At 37.8% G+C, this 25648-nt stretch overlaps 1 protein-coding gene across 1 annotated transcript in view; it reads right to left on the bottom strand.

The window, feature by feature from the left end:
• Window positions 1-4866: 4866 nt before the first annotated feature.
• vstm2a (V-set and transmembrane domain containing 2A) overlaps window positions 4867-25648 on the bottom strand; it is a 63041-nt gene continuing 42259 nt past the window's right edge. The window contains exons 3-5 of the mRNA XM_079863343.1: window positions 19144-19194; window positions 17877-18210; window positions 4867-6103 (exon numbers count right to left, since the gene is read on the bottom strand). Of these exons, the coding sequence (XP_079719469.1) occupies window positions 6027-6103; window positions 17877-18210; window positions 19144-19194 (462 nt within the window). The 3' untranslated portion in view covers window positions 4867-6026. The remainder of the gene's footprint in view (window positions 6104-17876; window positions 18211-19143; window positions 19195-25648) is intronic.

Genomic DNA, 25648 nt, shown 5'->3' with positions numbered 1-25648 from the left:
GCCGTACATTACCATCTATAGCAGCTGCTCTCAAAGTCACACATGCCCATAAATCTAGAGAGAATTTAGAGGTTCCAGCTGGCTTTATGACTAGTCTTCCAATTATGAAGAGTACAATTTGGCAAGAATCTTGCTGAACAACCTTCTATCGCATGACCCGTCGCATTATTCAAAGAAATATCATGGTGTACTTTTTGTTCCATGACCTCATTTAAGCATCAGGATCAACAGCCATCAAAGTACAGACTAACAGTTTACATTACATTACATCACAGTGTCCCTGTTGGAGCTCCAAGTCAGAAACGGCCTTTAGTAAACGTCAGCGCAACTATTTGTGTCCTGCACCATCATAACATAACAGTTTTATCATATTTCAAACGTTTATGAGGGTTTTAAGAGGGAACTTTTAGGGTTCAATTAAAAAAAGTTTATTATTATTTACTAATTGTTTTCTCATTTCCATGGGAGTCAAATCAGCATTTTTATAGTTAACTAAAACTGAAACCAAAACCATGAAAAAAAATATTAAGGTTTCATTTGTTAACAAATGTGATTTTCTTGTTTGTGTGACAAAAGCACCTTCAATGCATCATGAATTAGCCCATTCTAGCCATGCACTATTATTCAAATCGTATCTAATAACTTTGTGGCATTATTCACTGATAAAACTCCAAACCCTAAAACACCACCCTCATTTGAACATTCAGAAATTTTTGCCTCAAGAATTATGTCGTGTGTCTTGCGACCTATTGCGACATGCCTATAACTAAACTGCTATAATCATAATACAAAATGTTGCATCAAATATGTAACAGAGGTTTATGCAGAGGTTTTAACTGAAAACTGAAGTGAGAAGCGACATTTTTGCTGGTGCAAGATAAACATCGCTATTGGGTCGTTTCCTTAAGTGACTTTCTTGAAGTTAACAAGCATTGTAAGTTGCTTTTGTGTTTGCTGTTGGGAGATTCTCTTTTGTTATATTTTAATCCCAGTGTAATCCCTATACAACTGTCCCGAAAGCCAAAACTGAGGAACAAACACTCCGCACAGCTCCACTATGAGTGAGAAAATTAGTTTTCGAAAACCGAGCATATATTTGGCATACATGAGGGTCTTATGTATTTTGTAAACAGTCCTGCAATGTGCCCGTCTCAGCAGTCTTTGGTTAAATTATATAAAAACACCTCAAGGCATCTATATACTGTATGAGCAGAATGTCAAACAGAATGAGATCCATCAACCGCAGCTTCAGATTCTTTTCAAAACATTCCTGTAGGGACGTCTTGTTCTTGTTGATAACACAGTGTTGGTTAAATTAAATGTCACCATCTTATTTCCAACCAATACTGTCAACATTTAAAATATGGTGATGAGAGCATCACAGGTGATGCCATTATAAAGGGGTCATGACGTGGTGCAACGGATCACAAAACTCACAGTTCTGATCATTTAAGTTACGGATCGTATCATTTTTCGGATCAGCAAAAAAAAAGAAAAAAAAAAAAAAGAAATCTATCTATCTATCTATCTATCTACCTATATATATATATATATATATATAATTACTTAAAGTACTTCGATATCACAACAAAAACTACTAGCCTAACTGATAAAGTTCAGACATTATTAAAGAATTAAAGAAGTGAACAGTCAGTAATAAAATAAGAACAAATACACAACTTACAAGCAGAGATGAATACTAAATAAGAACGTTACAAAGTCTAACAGTAGTATTCAGGTACAGAAATTAATAATTAGGCTTACATGTAAAATAACACTATTTGTTCACTGTAGAAAGTAAATATAGTTTCACCTCTGTTAAAGCTGTATTTTGTTGTTTTATTAGCATAAATGACACAGACAACATTAGGAATATTAGGCTGCTGTCACTTTAAGACCGAATAAACTGACACACATCCGGTTTCTTTCTCAACTGTTCACTGACATAAACGAGAGAATACTTGAAGAGACGGGTATTTTGACATAATTTTGTGCTTACGTGTCCGTTCAAGGGCAAGGAAATGCGAAAGAGGAACCAATTTGGTGTTCGAGCGCTGTCTAAAACGTGCCTCCCTCTCTCTCTCTCTCTCTCTCTCTCTCTCTCTCTCTGTGGCGTGTGCTCGAACTGTGATTGACAGTCAGTTTTTTTCTAAAACCGTCTGATTTATGTTGTTCTGTCGGAGCATAGTGTCGGTTTCAGAGGATATGATAAAAAAAATCTTGCCAATTGCAGCTTTACGGGAATTGTGATGTCACACGGGCAAATACATTTGCATATGCCCGCCTCCAGAGCAAGACATCAACCAATAGTTATACATCAGCGCATCATAGGCCCCGCCCACTGGTGTTCAGTCGCTAAACGGCTGACATTTACCTTCACTGGATGTGAGTGTCGTGTCAAAAGCAAACAGAAGCCATTATATTGACTGACGCTGTCTACACTGATACAGATGTGTTCAGTTTCTGACATCTGTCGACAACAGGACAAAAGGAAGCGGAAAGAGCGCTTTGATCGTCAAGTTTAAAAAGGTGGTTTGAGTCTGTACAGACTTCAGAAGGATCCCAGCGTCGGAAACAAACTGATGGTTTATTTTAATGGTGTCCCGGATCGCGTCTGAGGATGTTTGTTCGGAGCATTTGACTGAGGCACAGAGTCATATACAGTTCGCAAAGAAACTTCTGTTGAAAGATGAAGCAGCGACTGTATTGGATCTGACAACAGCAGAATCACAAACCGTAATAACTTTATTAACAATGCAAGTGAACCTCATGGAACAAAGTCAATAAAGTAATTAAAAAAAATAAAAAATAAAAAATCCATGTCATGACCCCTTTAATGCGGCTTCTGGGAATCAGAGGATGTTTTAGTGATATATTGTGTTCAGACACTGAATAAAGATCTTCGTTGTAATGTTAAATGATTTGAGTATATGTTTGTTTGGAATAAGTGCCTTTGGCATAAGAACAAGGCTAAAAACACTCATTTTAAAAATGTCCTGCAAAGCCGACTCTCCTATTGCTTTAGGGAAAATGGTTCCTTCTTGATAATTCATAGAACGTGCAATCTGCATTTCCAAAATGTAAGGACAAATGCACACACACACACAGAGCCGGTTCTAGACATTAGGAGGCCCTAGGCAAAATTCATGTTGGAGGCCCCCCACCCCCAATAAAAAAACACTTGAAACAAATATGATTCCTAACCTTTTTATTTATACAGCATTTAATTTTAAAAGCAGTATATTTTTACTTACACAGTACATAACATAAGTTTGGACACATTACTATTTCTAATGTTTTTGAAAGAAGTCTCTTATGCTCATCAAGCCTGGATTTATTTGATCAAAAATACAGAAAAATAATATAGTGAAATATTATTAAAATTTAAAATAATGGTTTTCTATTTTACTATACTTTATATTTCTGTGATGCAAAGCTGAATTTAGTGTCATGTGATCCTTCAGAAAACTTTATAATATTCTGATTTATTATCAAATGTTAGAAATGGTGCTTAATATTTATTTTATAACCTGTGATACTTTTTTTCAGGATTTTTGATGATTAAAAAGTTGTTTTAAAAAAGTCTTCACTATCACTTTTTATATATTTAACACATCCTTGCTGAATATTCCTGTTTTTTTTCTGTATTTTTGATCAAATAAATGCAGGCTTGTAGAGCATAATAATAAACTTCTTTCAAAAAACATTAAAAATAGTAATGGGTCCAGACTTTTACTGGTACTGTATGTACATATTAATCAAACTTTATCTAAGGTAATCTCTTTTTTGTTTAATGAAGATGTTATTGTTGTTGTTGTTATTTTGCTGTTTTATTCAATTTATTCACAGTTAATCCCACTTCAGTAGATGAGCATAAGTGCTTTTATATTGCATTGCTACCTTAAATATGCTATACACAAATCAAGTGGAAGAGAAAGACACGATCGCTACTGAGCAGAAAAAAATATATAAACTGATAGGCTATTATTGGCGTAATGTCAGGGTATAATCTAATCATCAGCAGAATTTAAAAGATAGACCCATAGATATGAGATCCTTTATTTGAAACATTTAAAAATGTTGTAGTGTGTTGGCTTTTTAACTTAGAATACAGACGTCTTGTCTTTTAATTTTGTAGCTTTTTTACTAGTCAGCTCCCGACACGATGTTATTCATTGTACGCGCAAATTCAAAGCGTCGCGTCTGGGCACGTTAATGACGCTCGCGCTCTTTTAAACTCGTAATAAAGCGGTGAATGATTTTTCCAGAAATGAATGACGCTGATCTACAGTACAAGTTTATATTTAGAATACATTGCAATCACTCCAAAATAGATGACGACAACTCACACACCTGCATTTTGAGCTGTGCTTCTTTGTGTGCTTAGGCTTTTGCCTCGCAGCGTCTGAAGGATGCGTTCGTTACACATACTTTCAGAAGCCGGCACCCGCTTTGTAACGGACACATTAATTGGTTTAACTGCAGTAATGTAACAGTCTATGGTTAAGATAAACATCGTCACTATTTTTAGTTAATTAATAAATATTGAAATAAATTGTAGATAGGACATTTGTACCTTTTTTTTAAGTCTTTTTTTTTTAATTTTTTTATTTTTATTTTTTTGTCCCTCTGGGCCCCATCCCGCCAATCGGGCCCTAGGCACGTGCCTAGTTTGCCTTTGCGTTAATCCGGCTCTGCACACACACACACACACACACACACACACACACGTGTGTGTGTGTGTGTGTGTGTGTGTGTGTGTGTATATATATATATATATATATATATATATATATATATATATATGGTATATATATAATGGTATATGTACCATTCTATGTTAGCCAGAAAGTACGAAGCTATTCCTTTTGTAATTAAAATAAAGTGAGGGGAAGAGAAAACCAATCGTCAACACCTATTGATTTTGTCCGCTTTAGTGGAAATCCATGATACGTGATTTTGAAGATGGTAAACACACTGCAGAATTGACAGCTGTTTCAAGAGGTGAAAAGCAATCATCTTCGACACTTCAACGGAGGTGAATCATACTTGAGATGTTTAGAGGACACAATCACAACGTTCAATTGCACTGAAGGTCATGGAACACCTTTAGTGATATGAAGGTTGAAAGCTCAGAACATTTATTTCGATCAATTTGTCCGACCCTCAGCTCTCCAACAAAAGTAAGTAAGAGCCAATCAAACAATAACTTCTCAACCCAACCGCACAGAAACGATGCTTTTAAATGGCACTATTGTGTGTGATTTAGTTTCCAGCCATAGACTACTAAGCTCACATGCTACATGCTAACTGAACATGGATGGGCATGTGAGTTTACAACGCTACTAACAGGACGGAGGGGCGAAAGGAATATACTCACATTTATTATGCCAAAAATAAATCAAAAGCACATATTTAAGCAAGAACATCTGCATTAATGAAGCTCACTGCAGCTCAATGCAGCGTAAACACTGTGATTTACCACATCAACTAGCGATCCAGAACACAACATGTACTAAAGCCGTGGAGCCATTACTTTTGTTTTCAAGGCTGTTTTTGCATATGAATGAATGGCAGCTGTACAGAGTCAAGGGAATTTGAAATCAAATACTGTATATATATATATACTGTATATCTGTTCATATATTCATATGTTACACAAATATAGACTCTTCAGAGCAATGTATTAAATTCACAGCTGGAGATAAAAGGTAAACAAAAACCAACCAAAAATATATATGGGGCGCAAGATCCCATAAGAGTCCGTGTCCGTGTGTGTATGTGTGTGTGTGTCTGTCTTCTGTATGATTTGGAGCGTGAAGCACGTGTCCACTATGGCAGTTTCCATCTCTTATAGGCTTTTTAAAGAAAAGTGCTTCTGGTGATGATCATTAGACTACATTGGGTGCAGTGGTTTGAAGTAAGGGTAGGGACGACTGTTCTGTCCGCTCCGTCCAAATAGCAGGAAATTTTCTTTTGGCTCTGAAATAAGAGTGATTCTGGGAAAAAGAGTCACTGTCTTGAAACTATAGCCACGCTTCCCTCATGAGGCCAGACGTGAGGAGAAGAAGAGCAAGTCCATTACTTTTGGCTATCCTCGTACCTGTGGGGGAAGATGAAAGGACATTGAACCATGAAAAAATGTTACTTGAAATAAGATAAACATTAAAGTGCCCCTATTATGCTATTAGAAAAATCCAAATTTTATTTTAGAGTCTCCTACAATAAGTTTACATACATCCAAGGTAAAAAAAACATTTACATTTTCTCACAATATACATTGCAGCATCAGCTCTTTTCTCACAGTGTCTGAAACGGTTTGTTTGAAGATTCAGTCTCTCTAAACCCCACCTCTCTGAGTGCTGCTCTGCTCTGATTGGTCAGACGGCCCAGTCTGTTGTGATTGGTCGATCTTCTCGACATGAGCAACACAAACCAAACTCTTCCAGTCTCAAATAAAACTACAGTGTTTGAGGGCAGGGCACATTGTTTGAGGTTACATTGTTACATGGGTATCTAACAGGAAGTAAGACTGTAATTGCTGATGACTCGTTTCAGCAGTTCAGAATCACTTCTTTTGTTTAAGAGACAATAACTTTATTTGTTGTGCACTTTGACCTTTAAAATTTTGCAATTCACAAACAGCGATATTACACACTACATGAAAGGTAACATTTGAAAAACTTTAACTGAAATAAAACAAAATATAATAAAGGTAATATTTTTTTGTCATCTAGTTGCCTTCTAAAAACAACTAAAGCTAAAACTGAAAAAGTATCAAATCTATATAGACATATGCTACTAAAAATGGCAAAAACACAACTAAATCACTGCAACTTGAAATTAAATTTTAAATGAAAAGTATAAAACCTTCTAAATTCAAAATATTAATAAAACATCTCGAGTTACGACTGTAACCTTTGTTCCCTGAGAAGGGAACGAGACGCTGCATCGAGAATCGACACATTGGGGAACGCCACAACGTCTGAAGCCTGTATGGAACAAGTCCTGTCTCAATTGGTGTTGCATCATTACGTCACTCGTGACGTCGCATGTGATGGTGATGCGGAGGAGCCCGAGCTCGGAATGGGCATAACAGATGTAATCTAGCTAGGATGAAATGCCTGTAGAATTATAGACAGTGCCACATTTGTCTGCACCTTAGGCACATGGCCGGGTCTAGGGTGGAGTATAGCTCTCACTCTGCCAGGAGCGAACTCTAGGCAAGAGAGCGCAACGGATAGCGCCTGCAGGCCCCTACCTCGTTTTAGGGACGTAATAGCCAACAGGAAAGGTACTTCTAAAGATAAAAAATTCTCAGACACCTCGTTCGAAGGGTGCCAGGGATAACCCTTCAAGAACCACTGCCAGGTCCGACGTGGGGACCCTGGACTGGATGACAGGCCTCATCCTAGCTCCACGAAGGAAACGTACTATAAGTGGGTGTCTCCCAAAGGTGCCCACTCTTAGAGGCGTGTGGAAGGTAGCTACAGCCGCCACATAGACCTTAACCCTCCGGGGTCGGCAAACGCGACCGCGTTTTGCTGGATTTTCTTCACATTGTAGCACAATAAACTTAAATTACTCCGTCATTTATGGTCATACAGAAAAAAGAAATCTAAAAAAAGAATCTGTGATATTTCTACTTTTGTATGTGTCCACTTACAATCAAATCAAAACATTGTGCTTTTGTAAAATAAAGAAAATAAACAGGGTGTGCTTTCTGCCTCCCCGTCGCGGTGAACTTTTTTTTCTTGAGCACGTCTATAAACTGAAACAAAACTCAGCGAATACTTGTCACACATTTATGAGCCATATACCTTTATAAACATTTAAGTGTGTACTTTTAAATGATCGGATTCAAACTGAAAACAAATATTCTCTGTTTAAGTAATTTGTATAAAACCAACAAGATGTCCAGTATCTCAAACGCTTGCTCATTATTTTTAATTTGACCACGCCCACGCACGCAAAAGAGATTCACATGCAAATCTCCACATGGAACGTGAACGCACTCATTACCTCAAAAACAAAGCACGAAAAAACAAGTCTCTGCTTTTCGTCGAGTTTGAAAGACGCGCCGTGAGCTTACATTGGATTTACCTCAGAAGAAGAAGAACGCGATTTGAAGACAAGAAAGATGTAAGGTAAGAAATTCTTACATATTAGTTTGTTATTGTTGCATACATTTCACATTGCAGTTGAACTGTTGCTAGATATATGGTGAATATTATAATATTTAGACCCGTGTTTACTGTTACTGTGTTTGTGGATATCTGCTCAAATGTAGATATGTATATGGTAACCATAATGTTTCATATTTTGGTGCGCGATCGCGTTTGAAAAGCAAAACGCACCAAACGGCTTCATGGCCAATCTCATTTCATATCATCATAACGAATGGAAACATTTGAAGTAACATATGATAATCAATATATTTTTCTCTTGCGTAGTTGTTACTGAAATCTTTTGGAAGATTTTTAGGCTGCTATAGGTTATTGTTATTATTATTTTATGCAGCACTGTGCATAGCCTATGCCTACAAGGCACAACAAACCTGGTGTTCATTATATTATATATTGTTGGAAATATTTGTGTGTGTGTGTGTGTGTGTGTGTGTGTGTGTATTCTGTGAATTTTAAAAAGCAATTTTAACCAGAAAAATCTCAAATTTATTCCCAAAATTGTGCAGGCCTTTCTCTTGATATCAGTATGTTCAATTTTTTTTTTTCTTTCAGGGCCCAGATGCCACTGAGTACTGCTGACTTCAACATTCACATGAGTCTCTGTACATGAACATGGTAAAGTGAAAATCAAACACCTTGGAAATGAAAGGTATGTACAATGTTTTTAGGAATGGCACAAAGGTCTCTGTCTTTGGATCATTGTTTTCAATAAGTGCTTTTTTGTCATTTGTTTTGTATCTTTGGATTATGTTGTGTTGTAAATAAATCCAAACAATCAAAAAGCCATTATTTTTTAAATCTCCTCATTCTTTGTGCACGGTTGCTCAGAAGGATAGGGCCTGATAGCTCCTAATAGGGCCGTTAGGGGAGGGTCTTTGTATTTCTCAGGTGTGAAAAGCTTACATATTAATGATGTGATCACGCCTCCCGCATAAAGCTTTCTTTTTAAATCAATATATTTTAAATCAACAAATTTTAAATCAATATATTGTCTTCTCTGAATGAGCAGTCAGGATGATTTTCACATAGTTTTGGAGCAAATATTCTAGGCTACGTGATACAATTTTCAAAAGTCTTGTAAAGAAATAATCAGTATGGGTTTCATGGCCTTATTTCAGTGAGATTTTTTTTTTTTGTATTTTCACAAACCACGCATAAATGTCATTATCTCAAAACTACAAACTTTTACATACATGCTGCTGATATATTATTGTAGCAGAGTTTGTGCTGAATACAGTGTAATCAGACTTTAGCCATGAAAATGTCACAAGTAACAGAAATAAGCACAAATGTCAGAGCATGTCAGAACACTTCCAGGCCCAGAAAACAGCTCGGACCCCAGAGGGTTAAGCGTGGATGGGGAGAGCCCGTCAGGGAAGCGACTCTGGAGGAACTCCAGTACTGAAGCCACTGCAGTTAACTGGGTCCAACTGATGTTCTCTGCACCATAAGTTGAATACATTCCATTTTAAGGCATACAGTTTCCTCGTGGAGTGGGCTCTAGAGTTTAGGATGGTCTCAACAACCTCAGTTGAGAGACCAGCATTTACAAGTTGGTCCCCCTCAAGACCCACAGCTTCCACAGCTCTGGCCAAGGATGATGTATTGTTCCCCCGGCCTGAGAAAGAAGGTCCCTCCTGATTGGAATTTGCCACGGAGGGCCTGCTAGAAGAGCTATAATGTCCGAAAACCATACTTAGGCCGGCCAGTACGGGCCTACTTGGAGCAAGCTGATCCCGTGCCGCCAGACACTCTCTAGAAATGCGTACAGACGATGCCTCGGCCATGCCTGCACCATGGCACCCAGTCCCAAGGGAGCTGGATGCGTGAGGGAAAACCAGAGCGGACAGTGAGTATCCTCGTGAGAGGCGAACAGATCCACTTCCGCCTGACCAAACTCCCTCCATATCAGCTCCACCGTCTCGGGGTGGAGTCTCAATTCCCTGGGCCTCAGCCCCTGCCTCGACAGGGTGTCTGCTCCCACATTTTGTCCCCGGGAATAAACATTGCTCTGATTGAGAGTAGTTTTCCCTGGGACCACAGAAGAAACTGATGTGCCAGTCTGCATAGAGGGTGCGATCTCAGGCCCCCCCTGTCAATTTATATATGAGACCACCGACGTATTGTCTGTTCGCACTAGAACATGATGGCCTCTGAGGTCCGGAAGGAAATGTCTGAGAGCCAGAAATACTGCCAACATCTCCTGGCAATTGATGTGCCACGAAAGATGGTGGTCCTTTGAAAAATCCCTGTTATAGAGGCCCTCCATGACTGGTCCCCAGCCTGTGAGGGACGCATCCGTGGTCACTGACTCTCGCTTCGGCTCTGCAGGGAAAGCCCTGTCCTTCTCCCCAATGTCCGACAAGTTCAGCCACAAGTGCCTCTCTGCTGCTACCATTGCTGACATGGAGCGGCCTATGGCACGGGCCGTCTCCTTGGTAAGAGACAAGTCAGCCGCTCTACGCAGTTCTTTAATATCATCGAGGGTGACCTCCCCGCTGTCATCCACCTCTTTTTAGGAGATTGGCATGGTATGCCTGCAAAATCCCCATCGTATGCAAGCATGGACCAGCCCGACCTGCCGCCATATATGCTTGCCCCACCAAGGCTGATGTAGTACGGCAGGGCTTGGAGGGCAGCGCCGGAGCTCTCAGGGACGATGCAGCATCGGGCGAGAGATATGACCCTAATGTCTCTTCGACCTGCGGCATCGTCCCGTAGCCCTTCTCTTTCGAGCCCACAATGGATGAATATATATGAATGTTGGGGCTCTATAGACGGGACGAGAAGGGCTTATTCCACGATCTCGACACCTCAGTGAAAAAAGGGAGGCTCCAGCGCGAAGGCTGTGCAGGGAGCGCTCATCTAGTTTGCTTTTTCTCGTCGCTTCCTGCTTTTCTGCTGGCCAATCGATATTTATGGCCACTGCCCTGGTTACATTCCCCTCGACAGACGCGGGACCTGACCCACGGGGAGCGCGAGCCTGGCCTGATTCATCGAACAGGCTCAGGCGGGAGCGGAGCGTTCTCAGGGGCATTAGATCACAGTTTGCACAGACAGCGCCCTCGAGCGCAAGCTCCACTCCCAGACAAACAACACAGAGCGAGTGCGTGTCATCCTGGCTCAAATAGCGCAGGCAAGTGGACGCACACTCCCTGAATTGTTTCTCCTATTTTTCTTTTAAATATGTGCTTGAATGAGTATGTTAGACAGACAACACCAGATAAGACAAAACAGTCACACAGAACGCTTGCTGAAGACCAGAAAGCTGACGCTGTTGTCATCTGGCATCTCTTTATAGCTTCCGCATCACCGTCACATGCGATGTCACGAGTGATGTAATAACACAACACCAATCGAGATTGGACTAGTTCCATACAGGCTTCAGACGCGTCACGCTGAAGGCGTTCCCCAATGTCTCGATTCTCGACGCAGCACAAGTTCCCTCGAAGGGGAACTATAATAGCATCTCAAATAACACTGGTAAAGAAACTAATTTCTTTAAGAGTTTTGAGCATGGGTGTTTTTAGCCATAATACTTTCTGTATGAATATAATGTGCATTAGTAGAGGAGTGCACATTCATTTGTGTTACATAAACGCTGATGTGTTTTGACTATTTTGGAGTTTTTGACAACTAAAATTACATTACAGTACCTGCACTTTTCCAGGTACATGGGTTATTTTGGCCCTCAGTATGTGAGCTACTGCATTCATTCTGCACGTCTGACAGCATTTAATAACAGTATGTAAATTTGCTCTAGTACGGTAAATACAGCTCTCTCCCCAAAGCAAGGAGTTCATCCAGCCCTATGACAAAAAGTAAATATGAGCTCCTCTTCCTCCATATAATGTGCACCTCTTTTTAATATTACTATTTTCTTAACAAAGTGCAATCAAAACAACTCTAAGCCACCCGGGTGCCAGAAAACGGTATGGTTTTATTGGTCTGCATCTACCTATTCACAGAAGCCTTGTGCTAAAACCTCCCCACATAAATCAAACTGAAAACTGCCATTACACCATGAAAAGGGATTAATGCGCACAGCCTTCCTGCACTTTTCTAAAGGCTTTTCAGAGTATTTTTAAAACACCTATGTGCTGACAGATGCGTTACAGAGAAAGAACGACTACAGGTACAGGTATGTGTCGGAGACAAGTTTAGAAATGGATAAAGGTTTAATTTAATAAAATGTTGGTTTTTAGTGGTGCAAGGATGTGTAAAAAAGTGGTAACCTGCAACTTACCTTTTTTTTTTTTTTTTTTTTTTTTACATGATTTAACCCATTCAAATGAATTGTGTTGGTATTAGATTAGGTAATTGACTCACCAATATTAAATAAAGTTATATTTTTGATATTTCAGTGTAGGTACGCTTTGATGACATTTGTAAATGTTGAAAAAATAATCCACTCTCCAGTCTATTGTTAGCAGGTTTGATGATGTTCCATTTCTCGCACAGAACTATAAATAAGCCTGAATTTTTGAACTGCATTTCTCCTTGTTTTTCTCATATTTTCCTCTAGACCTCCTTTGAACAATGAAATGAGGTGGGATGCAAGGCCTAAAGACTTCAAAGCAAATGTGATCTGATTCCGCTCTCGACTTATTGCATTCCTGCCTCGACTACAGAAAAGAACGAGGGAAGCTCAAGGATGTATACTGGCCATAAACCCCCCGAAAACAAGGCAACAAAAAGGAAATGGAAAATGAAATATTCACTAAATCACGTTGACATTTAAGGGATTTTTCCGTCAGAACAAGCAGGGCAATGTTCCTCAGGGAGCTTCATTCCCTGAAATAGAGGAGGAACCCCCCGTGACCCGATACTCTTCTCTGCCAGATCTCATTTGGCCCGAGGTGATCAAGCCGAACGGGAACGTTCCTGAAACAAGCAATCGCATCGGACCGAAGCTTCCCTCCCTTCTTCCGCTCGCAGGGAATAATTAATCATTCCTGCCGGCCCTTTTTACCCTGGGCTGAGATGCTCTGTCGATTATGCATGGCATCTATACGTTCATTACCAGTCGAGTCTGATTAGCTGTAAGGAAGAGTGTGTTCATGCCAGAATGTCATCATCTATAATTACAGCTCGCTGATGTTGTGGAAGTGAAGGTTCTCGAAGGTTAACAAAGTTCAAAATACTCGTGTTTAAGTGAAACGGGTTAGATGTGTAAAGGTACAATTTGTAGCCTTTAATATGATCTAACCTTGATTCTACATGCTGTGCAAATGACATGATAGAAGAACCTCTTTGCAATAAATTTGAAATCATCTTGATGTTGCATAGTTGACTGATGATAGATCAGAGATTTCTTTGTTCTTGTTTTCCATCTTTCTCTCTCTTCAGCTCAAACACTCAGAGATATTCTCTGATATTTCTGATGGTTCAGGAGGTTTGGCTGTAAATCAGAATGTTAGAATGTTGGTCCTATTCAAATAATGAGCTGAAGATTAAACTGAATCGGCCCAAGCGCACAAGATGTTGAATTAGAACGACAGCAAAGAGGAATTTATGCAATTCAAAGAAATTCACCAAGGTTACTAAACTGTATTAGTCTAACATGATTTAAGTATTTAAGTGAATAATTACATGATTAGTTTATACTTTCAGTACTTGATTTATGCTTATGCATATGTGTTTCATAAGTAGTATTTTATTATTATTATTTCAGTTTTTGTTTATTTTTCCACTGTGCTCCATAAAATAAAAGTGAATTTAGTATAATGAAAATGTCTCGGGTTACTTGACTGTAATCCTGTTCGCTGAGGAAGTGGGAACGAGATGCTGCGCTGAAGTGCTTTGGGAATACATCTGTGAATGAGCAGCTGCGACTAATGTGTGTAACACGTCAATGGAATTGACATTGAACTGTTGAACGTGACATCATCATAATGCGTGCTCCTTAGAGGTTATAATTAGATGTGTCACAGGTGTATCCTCAGGTTTCACTTTATCTGAAGAGCATTCCTGGGAAATCCTCAGTGCGTCAATGAAACGCAGCATCTCGTTCAAAGTTATCCGGTCTTTAATAGCACTCTCAAAACGTTAGCACAAAAACAGTATTTATACATCGCATTTTTTATCTTACATTTAAAAAAAAAAATGTTTTTACTTGTTGGACGTTCAGAGAACAATCAAAAGTAACATTCCCAATAATGTTTTTTTTTTTTTTTTTTTTTTTTTTAAACAAAATTTAAACATTCAGATATAAAATGTTCATAACTTAATGGAAACATTAGCTACACATTCTTAGAACATATTTTCTCCTTCTTATTTCAGATTCAACAACTGAAGTGTGATATAAAAGACATTATCAGTGTAATGAATGAGCTGGGTCTGATATTTGATCATTTGTTGATCTTGTTAGAGTCTGTTTGCATCGTTGTTGTTGGCAGTGACCAGATTACATCTCTTTCAATATTTTACACCACCACAAACCTGATCTCACTGTAGACTATTAATATTGACATCCAGACAGACCTGGTCCAAATATCTGCCAGTGTTTTACAAGATTACGTTTTTCACGCCACGCTCAGATTGCCTGTGATTTAAAAACTGTCACAAACTCTGTGTCGAATTAATATAATGAATGTTAATCTCTCTATGCTAACAATATTCCCGTATTAAACACTGAGGCAGAGTGCGCTATCGAAAGAGGAATACATTTGCTATTTTGAGGTCAATATTATCTGTCAATGAAATTATATTTATGGTCTACTGAGGGTTTATACTCCAGTTCTAGCTCTGCCACTAGTTTAAATAAAACCAATTAACAACTCTTTTACAAATTAAATTAGTTACGCCATAATATTGTACATTTTGAAAAGGATATTTGTATGATTTGTAGCTCAAACAGTGATTATCAGTAGATCATAGCGATAGCGAAAGCAATGGCAAGGTCATGGGTTCTGATAAAACTGATACAAATGTGTACCTTGAATGCAATGTAAGTCATTTTTGACAAAAAAATAAAAAAAAATAAAATAAAATAAAAAAATGTCATTTGTAAATGTCAACTCCAGTTGATTTGGTTGCATTATTTCCCTACACAGTGAAATTAAAATGCACAAGTATTATAATTGCAATCCCATTAAGTACCTCATGATTGCAAATAAACATCTTGCACCAATATTCATTATTATGTACATATTTTAAATGTTAATTTAAATGTAATTTGCTACATCAGCCACTCAGAGGGATATTTTTGGGGGAATTGCATAATATTTAACACAGTGGTCAGCACACACACACACACACACACACACACACACACGTTTTAAACGCATACATTTTTTTATTATTTACTAAACAGCAATATCTTTGCTTTCATTCTATTGCATCAGGATCAGTGTTGGGGTAACTCGTTACAAATAACTTGAGTTATGTAATCTGTAATCAGATTACTTTTTCAAGTAACTAGTAAAGTAATGCATTACTTTTAAAATATCTGAGTTACTTTTTCAAATAAGTGATGCAAGTTACTTTGTTTTCCCATTTATTGACTGACAGCTCTCTTGTCCCAAATTGAAGTGCAGAGGGGTGTGTGTGTGTGTGTGTGTGTGTGTGTGTGTGTGTGTGTGTGTGTGTAAACGTGATGGTTATTGTAGTTCTAGACTAAATGTGAGGATGCATTTACTCATCTCACTTGCACAAAAAAAAAAAAAGATTCAATATTCCTCAAAATGAATAAAATCAGTGAAATGCAGAATCAGAATAATATGCAAACCAAGAACTCCAATAACTAAACATGTTAAATAAAACATTTTTATGCATTTAATCTCACTTTATTGCCGGTTTGTACCTCCTTCTGACCTTTGATGATTCAGTTAAACCATAAGCAAATATTACTATAGATTTTTTTTGTTTTTATTGGTAAAGTAAGTGTAAAACTTTCTCCTCCTGCATCTACAGTGTTCCTCCGTTGTCCAGAATAACAGCAGCTGAAGGGTTTGTTTGAGCTGTTCCTCTACTGGACACGCATGAATCTGCATTTCCTTCAGTCTGAGGATTATTATTTCACTTTTAGTGTGAAAGGGTCATTACATTTTCCCAAAAATAGAACTTTTTTGTAAAAAAAAAAAAACAAGACCAGCCCAGGTGGAAAAAAAACGCATGAGTAACATAATGCATTACTTTTCTAAAAAAGTAACTAACAAAATGAGTTACTTTTTAAGGGAGTATTGTAATGCATTACTTTTAAAAGTAACTTTCCACAACACTGATCATGATTGACAATTAATAATGAAATCTTGCAAATGCATATGAATCTGTTTTTCTGGAAAACAGCAAGCATTTTCAAACACAAGAGTGAAGATCGAAACAGAAGAAGCCCTGTGAAGAGTGTCTGCCCTGAGCCTGAGCTGCGCTGGTCTGTTTTAAAGATCATTTAAATGTAACTTGCTACATCAGCTACTCAGAATTATATTTTTTGGGGAAGTGCATAATATTTAACCACACACACACACACACACACACACACACAAAAACATGTTTTGAGCTCATAAGTTTTTTAATTATTTACTATATCTGCCATATCTTTGCCTTCATTCTATTGCATCACTATGGAAAACTGCAAGCATTTTCAAACACAAGGATGACGATCGGAGCAGAAGAAGGCCTGTGAAGAGTGCAACAGGCTCATTGGAAAACGTTCCTCTGGCAAAGTTTTGCAAAACGCAAAATACGAACATGCAGTATTCCGACAGTATTCCGGCTGCAGTTTCTAACAGAAATGAACACTAGAGGCAGTAAAACAGCAAGAACTTTTAATCGATTTCACACACAATTATGATTACAGGGGCAGATTATGAATTAATAAAGACTTGTTTTCAAGCGGCTCCTTGCACAATTATGTTATGACCTCAAAACACTTTTTACCATAGTGCATGATTTATAAACGAATATATTTAGGAGTTTTCATCACTTTACCAGCTCCATATGTTCAGTTTTACTGATGCTTGTTCAGTAGCTCAGCTGTACAGAATTATACTTGTGATGTGGAGAGATCCAGTACGATCCTGTGAAAGACGAGTCACGATACAAGAGCTCAAAAACAAGCTTGCATTACAGTTGCGTTTTACGTCACATTTGCTTTTGTTAACACTATCGGGGAGGTTTAGGCTTTAGTGAAGGTGTACGTTAGTTTAAAATAGAGTATTAATCTTTTAGCTCCACTCACCGGACATTTCAACTCAGAACTGCTGTGACACGTACAAACTCCAACGTGATAAAGCGTTGTCATATTCACGTTCATCTGTTCCGGAAAAAACTAAACATGCTTTTACCGCCGTTAAACGTGCACGACGCTACGAATTTTGCATTTTGCAAAAATGTTGCCACAGGTCTGTTTTTCTTTTTAGCCTGGGCTGGAAGAGTGTCTGCCCTGAGCCTGAGCTGTGCTGCTCTGTTTTAAAGATCATTTAAATGTAATTTTCTACATCAGCCACTCGGAATGATATTTTTTGGGGAAGTGCATAATAGCTAGCCTATTTAACGCAGTTGTCAGCACACAAGTTTTTCAATTATTTACAAAACACTGCAATATTTTGCCTTCATTCTATTGCATCATGATTGACAATTAATAAGGAAAGCATGCACATGCATATGAATTGATTTTTATGTAAAACTGCTTGTATTTTCAAACACGAGTGGCGATGGGGCCGGAATGCGGCCTGAAGAGTCCCTCACCTGAGCTGTGCTGGTGTGTCTGGGAGTGAGACGTCTGAGAGGTAGAGGTGGACTGGGATCTCTGGTCTGAGCTCATGTTGCTGCTGTCCTGGCCCAGACCCGAGCTGTTCTTACGGGGTTTCTTATCGGTCAGGTGCAGCGGCGAGCTCTTCTTCACGGTCCGGCTCCGCGGGCGCACGGTGGCGTTCACTTTCAGGAACGCTTGAGCCTTGTACTCTTTGAGCTCTCCGTAGTTTGCGTCCGTGACTCGACATTCGTACAGACCCTCGTCGTTCTTGCTCACCCGAGAGATCTGCAGCTTGTGGGAGATGTCATTGCCTTGGACCTTGACTGTCTGTGAAGAGAAAGGAGGATTAATCCTCTCTTGAACTCGCTCGGTTATATATGTGCTGCTCCAGACACACTTTATCAGTGCTAGTGTCTTTGCTTTAGAGGCCTTTCATAAAGATTTTCTCAGAAAATGCCAAGATCAAGTTATTTAAGCCTATAACGCCTGATCTGATCTGAGAAACCTGTCGCACTCAATCTCCTACTGTCCTTCTGTCTCTGATTGATAGTTCAGAGTTTTTTATCAAGTAAAAGTCTTTTACAAACGTCCACCTTCAGCTTATGCTTTCTGCTGTGAAATATGCACTGATTATGTCTAGTAAACATAATAACTTTCATATTGTTAATAATATTTCAACAGGACTGAATCAACTGAGGTTTCATGAGTATCAAATAATAAGACTATTTTACTTAATCTCTCAATCATCATTGCATTACATTATATGTTAAAACTAAGCATTTAAAAATCATGTTACTAAGACATATTATTGGCAGATATTGATATGCAAGTATCTGCTATACTATTATATTTCAGTGATTTACCTCATAATTTCATCTCTTTGGCCATATAAATATCTGCAGCAAATGGCTTGTTTTTGCTCAGTTTGAGCTTCTGAATAAAACTGTTTCTTTCCTCCATTTTCTCACTATATCAGACTATATGAGCCATACAAGACTGATGTATCAAATATTACACTCAACAATAAACAATATTTTGTCTAAAGGTGCAATAAACTGCAAAACAAAACAAAATCTGACTGTTATTTCATATTTCAGGCTTTACGGAGTAAAACATTACAAATGGTCTGTATTGAGAAAATACATATATCAGCTTTATTAAAGGCATTGTTCACCTAAAAATGATTATCACCGTATACACAGTCTCACCCAACACTGAAGGAAATGCAGCACACAGTGTATAATAAGAATAATCACATACACTTATTTTGGTGCCTTCTTCATCAGGATCAGGATCTGGAATCAGCTCCATCTGATCACAAACAACAAGAACAAGAGTTTATGGTTATGTGCAATTAAAAATCATCAGCCTTTATTTTTGTGGAAAACTGCAGGGAGACCTTTCAGATTTCTAAATGTAGCTCATTACAAATCAAGTGAAATGCTGAAATCATTCCTGTGAAGGTCATATCAATGTGAAAACGAAGCATAACAAGCGCATAATGTGTTCCCAAAAGCACTTTAAACTCAGAGCACACGCAGAGATGTGGCTGTATTTACTACGAACTGAGCCACTCGTGACACGCTTTGCTCTGAAACACACAGCGCAACTGAGATACACGCTTAAATACACACACACACACGCAGTGTCAACTCACTGTCGAAGAGAAGGAGAGAGTGCGGACGGTATTGGCGTATTCATAATGCAGAAAATGACAGACAAACACTTGTGACGACTAATATCACTTGTTCAATGGATTGCCTTTATTTTCTCCTGTGTTTTATTTTTTATTTATTTAGATAAAAGTGTGAATAATTGTATTACCAGCTTATCAATGACAGTCAGCTGAGAAATTACATGTAGAGCTGCACAAAATGTCGGTGGACAGTAATATTATCGACACCGTTTCATTGAGATATCAGTATATTTGGTTGCACTCATTTATTTGGTAATCATGTATTGGTAAGTGTGCATGTGCAAACACAGCTTCACCTGGAAAGATAATAAATGCAAACCAGACCAAAATGTTCCATCTGTTTATGATTTTGGTCCTGTGTGATCGGCCATTCGCTTGCATTCTGTCTGTAATATATAATATATTAATTGAACATGTCAGTCGGACATTTTTCACTATTGCTCCACGTCTCGTTCCACATTTATAAGACATTGCGCTAAAAACTAAGCAATTAATTTGTCGGTCAGATCACTTTAATGCATTGTGCGCTCTTAGAAAAAAAGGTATTTTGTGCCAAGTGGGAGTCTTCTAATTAATCAGCTAATGAACTAGTCTGTTAGAGCGCAAAAGGTCAAATAACGGAGCACTGGAAACGGCAACATGTTGATTATCGGTTATCATTATCGGCTCAGAAATACCACATCTTTGCATCTCTAATTACACAGAAACATTTTAGCTTGTGTTGACCCTGAATTCTGGCTGAATTACAAACTCTGAATGTTTCAAAAGCTGTTCATTGTTTGTTGAGAGGAAGGCGAAGGAAGACGCTTCGGTCGCAAGAGATACAGAACAATGATTCATTAGCGCAGGAACAGATGGCACTGCAGGCTCCACTTTCTGCTCTTTAAGGAGTCTGAAATATTCAAAAAGCTCCACATCAAAAAACAATCAGCACAAAATCCATCAGGCTAAAGAGGAATAATGCTTCCGCTCGACGACACGCGGCCGAATAATGAACTTCATTTGCTCGAGGTCTGAGGCGATTGGTTTTAAATTAAGCAATAAGGAACAGATTAGATCCATGGTAAACATGTTCATCCTTAACACCAATAATGGCATGTTTGCTTGCGGCTCTCGGAAAGTATTATACGCTCAGGCTTCATCCTCGCTAACCTTTTGAGTGAAATAAGCTCAAATGAAGAGACGTTATGAGCCGATCCCACACTATTTGAACCCGGTTTTAAAACCGCACATGCTTTATGCATTGGTTTTAGCAGGCATCATTTATTTTGATGAAAAAAAGTGCCAAATGGCATTTTAAAGAGGAAGAGGATCCTCGTCTGACACATGATATCAACAACATCTGGATGAAATGCTCAAAGTTTCTCTGTGGTTTTCAAAAGGGCGAGCAAGGATAGAGCATTTGTGACTACATGCACTCTTAAAATTGAAGATTCACAGCAATGCCATGAAGAACGATCTTAAGTTCCCCTTTCAGTGATCGGTTCTGAAGAGAAACATTTCTTCTTAGTTTGACGAATGTTTTACAAATTGAAATAACCTTTTGTCCAATAGAGTGTTATCCTGAGTGTTAAATACATTTAATCTATCACTATATCACTAAAGAACCTTTCATTTTACGAGTGTATAGAAAACTGTATTGCAGATGATATTAATGAAGGTCACTGAAGTACACTTAAAGAGAGACGACATCTGTGTTTCTTAACACACTTAAGCATGCTTTTAAAAAGTGCACTTTGTAAATGATGTCAAATTAAGAGTACATTTTCTTAGTTTTACATTCCAATCTTCCGTCGTGCTTTAAAGAAGTTCACTTATTTTGACGTGTTGACTAACATCAAAATAGTGTGTTAATATTACATTTAAAGTTAATATATTTAGATGTACTTCAATATTATAAATATGTAATTATTAATGCATTTGAAAACATGACATTTAAGTTTAATTAAATTAGTCTATTTAGTTTACCTTAATGTTTGTCAGTAGATGCACTTTATTTAGAAGTTTCTATGAAATGTCACACACACACACACACACACACACACACACACACATATATATATATATATATATATATATATATATATATATATATATATATATATATATGCACTGAAGTCCTGCTTAAGTGGGTCAAACTGAACTTGAATTTATTTCATATAAATGTAATATATAATACATTTTAATGTAATTGCAATTAGCTTGCAGTTAAAGGTTTTATATTTTAAAAGAATATATCCACAATAAGTACTCTTTTTAAAAGTATGTTAAAGTATATTGGGTTTTCACAAGTGAAACTGGGAAAGGAAATACTGTGAGAGAGAGAGAGAGAGAGAGAGAGAGAGAGAGAGAGAGAGAGAGAGAGAGAGAGAGAGAGAGAGAGAGAGAGAGAGAGAGCATATAAAACATAATCAAATAATTATAATTTAATCCGTGTTTACTGAGAAGCAAAACTGCACAAGACATTAAGACATCGTTTTTAGATAGTATTAATTACATTTCTTACCCCAGTGGCATGTTTTAAGCATAAATCAAACTTATTTATGCTTAGAACAGAAAAAAAAAAAAAATGTTTCTAATACATTCTCATGATGTAGTTCTTGTCTGAAATAAATGGCTTCTGAAATAAATGCATCTTCTTTTAAAGACATTAAGACATGTTTACTGGAAAACAAAGCCAACAGGGATTAATAAAGTTATGGTTTGCAGAAGGGCTGTAACTGATTGCAGAAGTCCTACATGATCTCGGCTGATGTAGATCTTCTGGAAGTCGGTGAAAGGAAGGATTCAGATCAGCAGAAAGCATCGGATAACTCACTCACATCTGACGTCGTTGATCTCCATTACGCTGAGATCTCTTATCTCTGCTATAACACAACAGCATTTAGCTGGACCTCCCATTAAAATCAAATACAATTAAACTAAATGTGCTCTAATGAATTTCCAATCTCTATAGTGGCTCTGGGTGTTCAGCATTGACTGCACTGCGAATAGTGCCACTTCATTTCATGAACCCAGAGTCTCCTTCATAATATTTAAAGGGACAGTTCAAACTAAATATATTAAAGGGGTCATGACATGAGAAACCAAATTTGACTTGATCTTTTGGTATATAAGAGGTTTTTGTACCATTAAAACTTCCTGCAAGTTTCATAGCTTAAGACGTCCTCCCCATTATAAACGAAGCATTATAATGACACTCAAGCTCTAATGACAGCTCGTTGGGGATCCATGGTAAGAAGTGACGTCACGGTACGAAGTGACGTACCAGTCGTTTGCATGAGACAACTACGCCTCATTTTGCTTCATCATCGCATCGTTGTGCTGACGCAGATGTGCTGTTCCTGGCTGTGGACAAACAACATGTTTGAAGACGCTGCCGAACGATCCAGACGGAAAAATGGATGCAGTTTGTTTTTTGTGGACGTCCCAGTCATCCCAGTGTTAATTTAAGCGTGTGTTCTCTACATTTCAAGGATGACTGTTTTGAGAACAAATCGCAATATGATGCTAGCTTTGCCAGAAAACTTCAGGCCGTGCCGACTATTCTGGGCCCAACGACGCCGCAAACTGTAAGTAATGTACAGTATTTAATCTTAAAACTACTTTTAGCCAATGACGTTAGCCAATCATAACAGTGGGCGTTACCACTGAACTCTTAAAGGGGAAACGCCCCCAAAACAGACTGTCTGAATCAGAGGATGAGAAACAGGACGGGAAAAGGTCATAAATCACTAAAATTTAAAAGTTTTTTGTCCAAAAAACTATAGTAATACTATAATTGCACCTAAGAGAACATAATAAAACATAAACAAAAACCATGTCATGACCCCTTTAAGTATATGGACAAAAGAGTTAAAAGTCATAATTAATAGTGAGAAATGAATCTAAAGGAATCTTGTTGCCAGGTTTTCTCTCTTCTATATAATGAAAGCATTTAATGAATGGGTTGTCGAACTAAAAAACGGAAAGAAAAATCATAAAAGCACAAAAGTAGTCAATATGAATTTTGAATATAGCCTATATTAAAGCTTTATGTGAGGAAAGGGCAGGAATACATTGGTCTGATACATTGTGACTATTAATAGTATTACACTTTACAATAATGTTTCATTTGTTAACATGAGTAAACATTAGTTCATTTAAACTAACAATGAAAAATACTTCTAAAGCATTTATTAATCTTATTTTCTACATTACGAATACATTTTTAAAATCAAAATGATATATCTTAACATCAATGAACTGCGAACTAACAAACAAACAATTGTGACACTTTACAATAAGGTTCATTAGTTAACATTAGTTAACTACTTTAGAACTAAAAATGAACTGCACTTATCCAGTATTTATTAATCTTTGTTAATGTTAATTTTAACATTTACTAATACATTATTAAAATCTTGTTAACATTAGTTAATGCACTTTGAACAAAAAATGGACTGCTGCATTTTTTATTGACATACTTTAACAAAGATGAACAAATACAGTAACAAATGTATTTCTCATGGTTAGTTCATGTTAGTTAATACATGAACTAATGTTAACTAATGAACTTTGTTGTAAAGTGTTACCCAAACAATGAACAACTGTATTAGTATTAAGGTTAAAAAATGCTGTTAAAAAAAAAAAAAATGCTCATAGTTAGTTGCATGTTAACCAATGTTAACAAATGAGACCTTCTTGTAAAGTGTTACCTTATTATTATTATTGAAATATTCCTTTAAAGTGAATGTTAAAAGTTCCCTGGCTCCTTCATGGAGAGAACATTAATTTAAAGAACAGCAGTATTTTTATTGCATTATTTAAAAAACAACAACATTTCAATCATGACAGCTCTGAGAATAGCTTTAGCATGCTATATGTTAATGTATTTGGTCTTGGTGGACTAGATCTGCTCCTGCTGCTTTAGAGCAAGTCTGAACTCAGTAGATCCTCAGACTCGCTGCTGTGAGCTTGTAAGATCTGCGACTGCTGCGTTAACACACACACATGAATCCTGGATCAGATCTCGGCAGGTGGAGCTGGGGAGGTGGAGGGTTCAGAGGAACTCTGATAGAGCTTACAGCAAACACTCAACCAGACTGTTCAAATGTTGAGCAAGCGATCTCATTGGCTGCAGGATCAGCAGAGCCAATCAGCTTGTGCCATGAGCTAATGATGTGATTGGCTGGAAACGATCAGTCTGCGCCCTCTAGAGTTTCACTGAACTAGATCTCTTTTGCTCTCACACCTACTGTCTTGTTTATGCACTTTAAGCATGCTATCATTAAGTAATAAGGTCACACTAAGTTTAATAATGTGACAAACAATCGCAACATGTTTCCATTGCTTTTCATGCATGCAAATGCGCCGATGCCTAACAGGCAGCTTCAAGTCATTTGTGATTCTTACGCTCTTCATTACAGCAAACTGTCGTTCTTCATGCCCGCTGAAATTGACTTCTTGTAAAATGTGGCCCTGCAATTATTTTGCATAATGCACAAGGCTCTGTGGTCCCGAACAGTAAATTAATGTCAGGGAAGAATGATAGCATCATCTATATTAAGATATAAACATATCTCACTTGAATGGCCACAGCCGTCAAGCATATTTCACCATGAAGATGGAGATTAAGCCCTCAGAAATCTGCAGCTGAACCTTGAGGATATCATTATTATGAATCTGTATCTCCCTGCTTATGAGGATATTGAACAGGGTTTTTTTTTTTTTTTTCGTTTTGTTTGTTCTCAGGGTAAACAGTATGATAAGATACACACTTCACCACACCAGCTCCATCCCATATCCGTTCAACGCACAGTTTCATCAACATAAAGCTGGCTGAACTTCAACAAGTTATTATATTGCTCTTGTATGCTGTGTGAACGGTGATGCATTATGATGGCCTTGCTTTGCAGCAGATGAAATACAGCTGAGTTAGCACACGGAAAGGCTCGCTGGAGCCGGAGAATATGAGGAACACGTTCCCCTCCTCGCTTAATGACATCTGGGGTCTGTGCAATGAAGTAATGTGTGTGCATCTGCAGATTTCACAACACTTAAGCAATAATGCGCAAGAACACGAGGGTC

Source organism: Squalius cephalus (genome assembly GCF_949319135.1).
Source record: "Squalius cephalus genome assembly, chromosome: 25".
Classification (NCBI taxonomy): domain Eukaryota; kingdom Metazoa; phylum Chordata; class Actinopteri; order Cypriniformes; family Leuciscidae; genus Squalius; species Squalius cephalus.
This window is presented reverse-complemented; position numbering and strand designations above follow the sequence as displayed.